The following is an 11,000-nucleotide window of genomic DNA, read 5'->3' as shown; positions in this document are numbered from 1 at the left end:
TTAGTTCTATGGATATCGGTATGAAAGGGTAAGTTTTGTCTGAGGTTTCTAGTTGGGATATTTAATTTTATTGAGCTCAGTAGTTCAGGCGCATCAAAGAGTGAGTTGAGAATTTTATATAGGACAATAAGGTCGGATTTATTTCGACGGTCTTGAAGATAAGATATATTCAAGGTAGTTTCTAACTCATTATACGTATATAGGTCTCTGGATAAGCCCAACCTCCAGCCTATCTTTCTTAAAAATCGATGTTGAACTGATTCAATGTTCTTGATGTGAACATCATAATATGGTGACCAGATAACAGAGGAATATTCTAGGTGCGGATGAACTAGAGAATATATGCCTTCGTTTCGTACGTTCGTTTGTATCCTATCGCGATCAAAATCGTATTTCGCTCTCGTTTTCGCTACATACGAACGAACACTCTGACTATTGTGCTAACTACTCTGTTTTTTATGGTTTGTATATTAAACAAAAGGTTTCAATAAAAAAACAGATAAAATTACATAAATAGGTGAGACTGATGTCTTTGCTCAATTTAAGTGGGAAGCTTCTCCGATCGATACTGGTGATAAAATAAATATTAATTAACAGTAATAAACAACCATTTTCACCAGATAATGGACGTTATTCAAGAGAAAGTTCCATCGGCAGAAGATGTAAGAGTTATACAAGATTGGCTCAAGTTGCAACCCCATCTACCAGATCACATGGGTACTTAATTAAAATTTCAAATTTTATTTGTACTGGGTCATCATCATCATCATCGTCATTCCCTTTTCGCACCTAATGGTGCAAAGGGCACTGCATTGGTACACCAATCGCAGCGTACCTTGATCATTTTTGTCACATGAAGGTAAGATGATCAGTCTTACGCTTCAGGTACCAGTTCAGGGACTACGAAATATTCTATTGTGAAAACACCCTTTTTAATAAGTATTTCGTATCAATCATGTCGGCAATCGAACCCAAGACCTCTCGAATGGTAGGCAACCGCTCTGACCATTACACCACGAGGCCGGCATGTTAACTTCAGTTATATCAATTTATTTAAAAAAATGTATAAATGTGCACCAAAAGCAAAACAAAATGTGTACTGACTTTAACGTTACGTATATTATTTTATCTGTCGGCCTCGAGGTGTAGTGGTCAGCGCGTTTGCCTACCATGCAAGAGAAATATGTAGGTACATGTTTAAAGGGGTGTTTTTACACTATTATATTTCACAGTCCCTGACTGGTATCTGAAGCGTAAGACTGATCATCTTGCCTTTATGTCACAAAAAATATCAAGACACGCTGCGATTGGTTTACCAATGCAGTGTTCTATGCACCATTAGGTGCGGAAAGGGAATGATGATGATGTTATTTTATTTGATTAAAAGCTTTTGAAATTGAATGTCAACTAGACGAAAATTGTGCGTTTTCGACACCTTCTTCTGTTCGCGTTCAATCGGGGAATAAAGCCGCCACGAATTATTGACTAATTTGTTGAATGAAGGAGAATACATTATTGACAATTTGTTGTGTTTTTTGTTTGTTGGGTCTTCTTTTCTTCATTTGGTAAAAACGGACACAATCTATATTAACACCCAATACGCTCAAGATTGATGAAAATATTTTTTGAAACAGATATGTAATTAATATTTACTATTTTAAATATTACCAAAGTTTATTAGAGAATTACAGTATAAATATTTTAGGATTAAAAAATAAAAATATGTATATCTTGGCATTTACTGTCATTTTTTATTTTAATTTTCAATAATCTTGATTTATTTAACACTCCATATAGGAAGTAGACACAAAAATTAACTATTAAACTTGATGCAGATTAATAGAGACTATGCGTTTTGTCTTTTTTATTAGTTCTTTATTTCTCGTCATAAAATTAAATGCTATTTTACACCCCTACTTCCCTTCCTTTATCCTCCACCACTCCTCGTAGCTTTCATAAATTTTCTATTAACTATTGACAAATTTTTCGTAAAATAATAAATGAGAATACACATTATTGACTAATATGTTTTTTTTAGTTTATTCAGAACAAAATATAAGGATGTAATATTACAACTAAATACAAATTTAATACATATATTTACATTAACGCTTCCCATTTACAAAAGAAAAAACGGTTTTTGTGTACATAATTGGGAGTTGCGTCTTACAATAATGTGTTTATTTTATTTACAATTCGTAAATATTTTCAGTACAAAATTAAAATTAGAACAAATATCTATACTTTCTGTGTTTCAATCAATGCTACACAAAAGTTAAATACAATATTATTATTAGTAGCTTAGCTTTAGCTTTAGCTTTAGCTTAGCGTTAGCTTAGCGATTAGCTTTTCACTTCATTCAAATAACTTGTATTCCTGACTACACTATTTATTTCCTTTGTTCATTTCATCAAAGAAAAATATTCCTCTCTGAGTATAAAATATTACTAGTTGTTTTAGGTTGTGTACTTACGTTTTGTGACGTAGAAACACTATCATTTATGTTCTTATTATGGATTTGAAGTAAACAATTCTTCTCATTTTTTTAAGTCCTTTTTTACACTTTGGAACAACGGATACTTGATGCTGATTTTCGCCTAATAAACATTCCGTTTCGAAAGCTTGTAATAAAATAAAATAATATGTGTAATATAAAAGCAAAGACAAGATCTTGTATCACAAATAATTTTCTTTCGAATGACGTACAACGTAAAAAGGGACACAACTTATGTCAATACCTAATACATTTATGTATTGAATATCTTCTAATTTTATTCTTCATTTTAAAATCAAATATCTGTGAATTTTTTACACACATTTAAAAACTCTTTATCTCCCAATTTTAATTACCTTATTTTGCGGATAATAAGACGCTTCGGACCGTAAGAGGCACCCAAATTTTTAGTAGAGTTTTCGGAGTAAAAATGTGCGTCTTATGGTGTGAAAAATACGGTAGGCTTTTATCTAATTGATTTGAAATGTAAAGTTTATAGTAAAAAGTTTATATTTGAAGCACTGACTTTTTGGTTATTCATTATAATAAAATAAATAAACCAACTTTGTTTTTAACCACTAATTTTTATTTTTCACCGACCGGTTTCAAAGCAAACAAGCTTCTTTGTCAAGGTTTACGTAACTGCGTAAACCTTGACAAAGAAGCTTGTTTGCTTTGAAACCGGTCGGTGAAAAATAAAAATTAGTGGTTAAAAACAAAGTTGTTTTATTTATGATTTAAAGTGAGTTATGTTTCATATTACTTTCTTCTTCCTCAGCCTATTTCCGTCCACTCCTAGACAAAACCCTCCTCCATCTGCCTCCATGTCGCTCTGACATGTGCAGAGTGCATCCAGGTCACACCTGCACCTCTGCACCTTAGTTGTAGCGGCCCTGCACTTATTTTTGCTGTTCGAAGTCTCCACGTCAACAGGCTTTTTGTCATAGAATTGAAATAGTCCAGAAACCATACTAAAATAACCTTTAGTATGAACTATACTAATATACTAATAGTATATTACGAAAAACCGTTTGATAGTCCGCACAGACCTACAGTCTGGAAAATACTAGAAGCATATGGGATGCCTATAAAACTAATCGAACTTAGCAAAGCCCTTCACCCATATAGCGATTGCCGAATCAGAATTAATGATGTTGTCACAGATTGGTTTAAGGTCACCTGAGGTGATTTTATTGAAGTTAATAACAGTTTCAAATTGACAACAACAACAGGTGGAATAATTGACGAAATATGGATGTTCAAACATAGTCAAAATGGTGAATATAACACAGTGTGTAAAGTGACTTCTTAAATCAGCCAATGACAGGACCATTCCCTTTTCAAAAAATTCTCCGTCGCAATTTGTAAATTTTAATGACTCAGTGGGGATGAAATCCAGTCTTTTATATGCAAACATTTGGACAATCTCAAAATATTGTATATTACTATTTGGGAAAATAGATAAACCTATTTTTAAATGTATATAATAAAGCGTTCTATTTGTTTTATTGTTTCAATGTTAAGTTATAATTATAATATTAATATAATCTTAATTTGATAATAATATAAATTATTTCATTTAAATGTACGTTATCGCATAAAATTTATGTTACCATGTTTCTGTCTCAAAACCAGTTTGTTGCCTGTGTGCTAAAGTGTGTTAATTATTATTAAATATAATTTTTTTGAATAAACGAAAAAAATTATTCCAGAATACCTTAATCATAGAGAACTGTATTAATTAGGTAGCCATAATTATTCGCTCAGCCCCGGGGCCGTATTACAACAAGAGGTTAACATTTGTCTTCAATTTTATGTTCAAAGTGAAATGAAGTTTTCTGTATGAAAAATACGATATGTACCCATTGTTTTTCTAAACATGTTCAATTACAGGTAACTGGTAAAATACGTTACTGGAAAATAAATTTTTGTACAAATATACTTATTTTCGTCCATAAATATCGATTTGACTTTATTTGGTCTCGATATAAACAGGTTTAGATTTAGATTTAGATCTTGTTATACAGGGTGTTCTTTAAACCCTGTCACATCCAATACTAAAAAGATCAGTATGGACAAGAAGACATATTAGCATATTTAAAAAAATATTTAGAACAAAGATATTTTTTTAAAGTAAAATATTAAAAATAACAAATGGTTGCTTACTTCTGCAGGGGAGAAGTGAGGGGAGTACGGCGCAGTATCAGATTCCCCTCTCCCTCTCCTCGTTTCTCCCCTGCAGAAGTAAGCAACCATTTGCTTTATTTGATATTTTATTTTTTTAAATTTTATTCATTCTAAAAAAATATTTTAATGTGCCAATATGTCTTCTTGCTCATACTGATCATCGTGGTTTCGGATGTGACAGGGTTTAATGAACACCCTGTATAGCGTTTGAAATCGCGGCTTTGGATTACAAACCTTTTTTCTTAATACTTATTCGTGTTGTTTTCAATCTTAAGACTATTTTTTGTTTCATTTTTTGTTAAATCTATTTGAATCGTACAAAGTCCGTTAAATAATTGAATAACTTATTCAACTAAAATTAGAACACACAATTAAATATTGTTGTTTCTTTTCAGATGAAGAATTCATAACGCTGTTTATTTATAGATGCAAACATAGCTTACAAAGAACCAAAAAATTTATTGATAACTATTTCACCGTGAGATGCAATCTACCAGAGATATTTTGGAACAGAGATCCGTTTTCAAAAGAATTCAAAACTGCTACAGACATAATGTAAGTTAAATTAATTTTATTGGGATCCAAGAAAACATTTTTTTTTGTAATTCTTATACAAGGTCGAATTAAAAGCGTATCTTAACAGAGATGGAGAGAATTTAAAAAAAAAATGTGAGAGATTAATATTGAATTTAAACAGCGAAATATAATGTAAGAATTTTTGACAGCTGTACCGCGTTCCGTATTTACGCAAAGCATCGGCCTGACGAAAAAGACTGCCGATTTTGTAGAACGTCGTCTGTCGCACGCGTCCAATGTAGAATGAGTGTATGCATGACAAAGATGGTGCTTTACAAAGAAAATTAGTCCAGAAGTGTCTTTTGTCTGTTTTTTTATTATTTTTTTTATTTATTTATTTATTTATTTATTTGATTTAATAGCATAATTATACATTTTTACAATTTAAAAAAATTTCACTTGTTATATTTTTACTAAAACTAAAATCCCACCAAGCCACTTTTTGTAGCTTGTTGGTGAAGATTATATTTATACTGACTTAATAATATTATTTACATTTATAAAAACAATGAATTACATATAAAAATTAACAGCCGGAAAGATCAGAATAAACATGTTTATACAAATAATAATATATAAATTTATTTTTTAAATACAAGAAAATACATGAAAAAATAAAATATTTATACCTAAGCTACTATTCATATATAAACTCTTGATCGAGTAGCCACTCTCTTATTTTGCTCTTGTTACAATGTGAGTTAAATTTAAGTTCTTTTGGTAATAAATTAAAAATTCTAGGTACTAAATATTTGAGTGTTCTATTTCCATATTTATTGCATACTTTTGGTACTACCAAGCCATCATTAGACGTGAAGCGTGTATTATGGTTATGTTTGAGAGGAAACTTGAATGTATTACTATGAAATTGTTCCAAAATGATGCAAAGCCACAGTATTCCTCGAACAGGCAGAGTTTTGATTGTTTTGTACAGGAGATCATTATTACTTCTTTGTTCGTAAATCTCTGCAGGTACAATTCGCTTAACTATAGAATACTGTAGACCCTGGATCATTTTAATATTAGTTTTAGTCGAATGTCCCCACGACTTTATACCATATCTTATTATTGATTCTACTAAAGAAAAATAAATAATTTTAAGAGTGATTTTAGGCAAAATAAAAGATAACTTATAGAAAGTACTCACAAGAGTCCGCAATCGATCACAAAGTTTAAATATATGACGATCCCATTTAAAATTATGATCAATAAAAATACCCAAATACTTATACTCCTCCACAAATTCCATGAGTTCACAATTACATGTGTTAGAAATACCATCATGCAAGCAATCTGTGCAATGAGCAATAATATTAGGCAAAACATATTTTTTGGCATGAGGAGATTTTATGTATAAGCATGTAGTCTTTTTTGCATTTATAATGAGACCATAGTCATGAGCCCATTTTAACAATTTATTGAAATCACTTTGCAATATCTCTTGTGATTCTAATTAATATTATTAAAAGAATAACCCGCTAAGCTTCTATTTTAGAGGCTTGTCAGCAGGTGGGAACGAGGGGATATGGAAGGAGGTAGTGAAAAATTCACCACAACTCTTAGACCTTGCTAAAAAATTCTTTCATGGATTTTTTTTACAACTGGCGGGAATCGAACCCGCGACGCCAGTTTAACAGTCGGCCGCCTAACCAAATGCGCCACGACGCCTGTCATTCCATATTAGTTCATTGATTTAAGTGTCGAATTTTCTACAGACGAAAATGAGTCAGATTTACTTCGAAAATAAAGCTGAAATTCCTATGCACGAGTTTGGTCACTACGCCACAGCGAAAATCAGCTGGCACGATAAAACAACAATGGGGTAGACTGTTTTTTTATTTTTATTATTTCATTTATCAATCGGCCGGTAAACACACAAAACTGTACATGATGAGGCCGACTGATCTCCACTTAATTTCTGTCAGCAAAAAAATTATGTCTCACCCGCGAGCAGATACGAAATAAATAAAACCAAAGAAGAAAATAATAAATAAGTATCCCCCCACTCAAATTTTATCGAATCGAGTGGATTGGCGCGATACGTGTGAAACGTGCCCGTACTTGACAGACGCATTTAATCATTTTAAGAAGAAAAATTATATCGATTCTTTCATTTTAAAGATAAGCAAATGGCGATTTTTAAACATAGGAGAATGGTGAATGATACACTGAAACGAGACTACCGTGCCTTCGACGACACGTCGACATCTCCTGATGCAAAAGCTCATTTGGTTATCCTGGAATGCGAGACACTATGGAAACTTTTAGATATTTTATTTTATTTTATTGAAATAAACGGCACTTAGTGCCTTTTACATATTAGTTACAAATACAATTAAATATACATACATGTAAGCATAATTATAAGTAATACAGAGCATTTAAAACAATATTATTAATTAACAAATTAAGATAGTCTAAAAAAGATAAACTATATAAAATAATAAAATATTACGAGTTATAGAAATATCGATAAAAAAAAAGATAATTTCGTATTAGAAATACTTTGAACCAGTTAAAAAAAAACTAAGAATACAATTTCGAATAACATAAAAAAATATCTATATATTTATTTATTATTATTTGAAACTGATACTTAGGTAAATAGTATTTATTTATGTATAAAAATATATAATGATGCAAAAAAAATGACGAAGAGAAATATTTTGTACTTATAAATCAATTCATGAAAAGAAATGAAAAACGACAAAAAAACAATAATGAAGAAGTTTAAAACAATTCTTGACAATAGTAACAAATAGTTACCTAAAACTATTACCAATGAAATAAAGAAGAAGAGCCGTTCTATTTGTACTAAATTTCATGTGAAATGAGTCACCAACGTCCTGGTACTCATTGCCTAGAGAGTGAAGTCTATTGATGACTGCATTTTTACCATATGATGTCGAAGTATTGTTGCCACGGTATTGGTAGGTTTGCCGAGTTGTCCTTTTCGGTACATTAAAATTCATTAGTGATAAAATTGCAGGGGTATCAAACATAGAATGGATTATTTTAAATAAATTTAACAAATCAGTTATAACTCTCCTATCACTTAGTCTTAATAATTTCAAAATAAACAGTAGCAAATTATAATTTAAAAATTCAATACCAACACCTAATTTAAAATTGATAAATCGTGAAAACTTATTTTGGACCTTTTCAATACAATATTGGTGCCTAGAATAATGAGGAGCCCAGATTGTAGAGTTGTTGATATAGAATATTAGAAGTTCTATATCCATCCTTTCCTCCGCATTCATCTAAAAGGTCATAATTTGGCTAAGCTCAGTTTGACGAGAAGGATATTTTAGTCCCAGGTTGGTATGTGGGATCCCTAGCGCCGATGACCTCGTCAACTCAGGTCAAAAATATATTTTATTTTTTTTGCACAACAACAGGCCAGGAGGCCCAATTACAGTTGTGAATTACATCACAGAGTACCCAGGCTTGAGAAAAATCTTTTATTTTTTTGTGTTCTTACCGGGAATCTTCCGTGTGCGAGTCAAGCGTCTTGACCACTACACCACGGAGGCCGCCAAGCGTAAGTTAAAATTGTAAGATTTTCTCGGAACTGAAAGAACTGTTTTAGTAAAAGAAAGTAAAAGAGCTGAAGAAACCTTTACGGATCTGGGTGCGATTCATCGAGAATTAGAAATTTTTTATTGTTTCTATTTTTAGGGATGTTGTTTTACTTCCTGGGGTGACAAAGAACTGTTTCCGGGTTACCTTTATGCGGTACAGACCTCATAATCCGGACGATTTTGTTTTGATGGACGGATTGAAATACGCTTACATGCTTTACGATTTGGCAACGAACTTGGGCCCTAGAAGTATAGGAGACTATCTCATTATAGATGTGGACAAAATCGCGGTGAAAACCATTGGACAATTAAATCTATCATCAATGAAAATGCTTTCAATATATAACCAGGTAAGCACTCTATACAATATCAAAAGATGTCCGAAAAGAAAAAAGATGATGAAAAGTTTAGATTTAATTTGTATAATCTAATCATGAAGTTAAATTTCAAAATAATCCATTATGGTTAAGCTTGTTACGTTAATATTCAAGTCAAGTGTATTTTATGTTAAAATAATTTATGAATACATTTTTCATCTTCGTTTCATAAAATCAAATGTGTAATTTTAACTAAAAAATATTAAGATATTTTTTTAAACTTTAAATGTCTTTTGAACAAGGTTAAATATGAAAAAAACCCTGTCTTAACACGTATTTTAAAAGGGTAATTAATGTATAATTACAATAACTCAGAATACCTTTGGATTATAAAATGTTATAAATATGTAATCGTAAATTTGATAAAAAAATCATAATGATAGATGTTAAAAATGTTCGATAGGAAAAATTCTTGGTTCATTTAAAATAAAAGAAGAGTAATACTTTTAAAATACATACTATCAGATAGTTAAAATGACCAAATCAATATAGTTAAATATATGATAGAATTATATGAGGTCATTATTAAGATCATAAGGTCATTATACAGGCTTTTCTTTAAACCATGTCACATCCGAAACCACGATGAGCAGTATGAGCAAGAAGACATATTGGCACATTAAAATAAATTTATATAACGAATAAAATTTACTAAAAGAAAATATTTAAAAAACAAATAGTTGCTAACTTCTGCATGGAAGTAACGGGGGGGGGTTATTTCCGTCAACCACGCGGCCACGCCCCCCTCGCTTCTCCCCTGCAAGAGTAAGCAACCATTTGTTTTTTAAATATATATATATTTATAAATTTCTTCGCTCTAAATTTTTTTAAATATGTTAATATGTCTATTTGTGATCATTGTGGTTTCGGATGTGACATAAAAGAACAGCCTGTATAATAATACTGTCAGAAAGTTAAAACGACCACATCAATATTTTGTTATAAAAAGTTATGAAAAAATCATTGAGACCTGGTTATCTCATGACATTTTGTTTATTATTTTAATTATTAAAATGGTTACCCTTAAATATTAAGGGAGTTATAAACTTATTGTAAATTGATAAATGTGTTTTAAACAATTTTCCTATGATCAATAACGATAATGTCGCACCTTTAGAACGAAAACGACTTGACTCAAAAAAATATTAAAATGAGTAAAGATCATAAAACGACTTCCATGGACATTATCCATCATTCTGCATTTAATAAACGCAACATTTGGGTGGGAATAGGACAAAACCGTTACATTCGTCTCTTTTTTACTCAAGAGAGTTTAGATTCTGTGTCAGTACGGAAGCGACGCTATTAGTGTTGCGTTTACATTGCTGTGCGAAGGACGCAACGCAGACAAACATATAGTGACCGAAAGCCGGTTGGGTTGATTTTATTCCGATACAAATGTCAAGTTTATTGTATTTTTTAAAATATTAAAATTACCAATTAAGTTTTGCGATCATTTCGTTCCGACTTATTGAAAATCTTAGTGACTTATTTGCGTTTATGTCATTTTTTAAATAAATAAAAACATCTGTTAGGTGACCTGATCTGACCTATTAAAAATTATGTCATTATCTTATTTATCAAAGTGCTTTTGTTTCAATCTAAAAATGACTCATTATTTAAAAATTTCTTGTTTAAACCTTTTTTTTTCATTTCCTTCCCGCACCTAATAGTGCATAGAATACTGCATTGGCACACCAATCGCAGTGTATCTTGATCATTATTGTTACATAAATGTAAAATGATCAGTCTTACACTTCAGGTACCAGTTGAAGGACTATG

General features: G+C 31.0%; 1 protein-coding gene across 1 annotated transcript in view; it reads left to right on the top strand.

Annotated features, from left to right (window-relative positions):
* The first annotated feature begins 623 nt into the window (after positions 1–623).
* The window catches only part of LOC148282164 (uncharacterized), a 33,418-nt gene continuing 23,041 nt past the window's right edge, over positions 624–11,000 (top strand). Inside the window, exons 1-3 of the mRNA XM_088225534.1 lie at positions 624–717; positions 5,077–5,236; positions 8,939–9,191. Of these exons, the coding sequence (XP_088081660.1) occupies positions 624–717; positions 5,077–5,236; positions 8,939–9,191 (507 nt within the window). The remainder of the gene's footprint in view (positions 718–5,076; positions 5,237–8,938; positions 9,192–11,000) is intronic.

The sequence above is a fragment of the Micrasema longulum genome, unplaced genomic scaffold, assembly GCF_059751315.1.
Source record: "Micrasema longulum isolate JH-2025_06_02 unplaced genomic scaffold, ASM5975131v1 h1tg000371l, whole genome shotgun sequence".
NCBI classification, from domain to species: Eukaryota; Metazoa; Arthropoda; class Insecta; order Trichoptera; family Brachycentridae; genus Micrasema; species Micrasema longulum.
The sequence above is the reverse complement of the archived record's forward strand: the minus strand, read 5'-3'. Positions and strand labels throughout refer to the sequence as shown.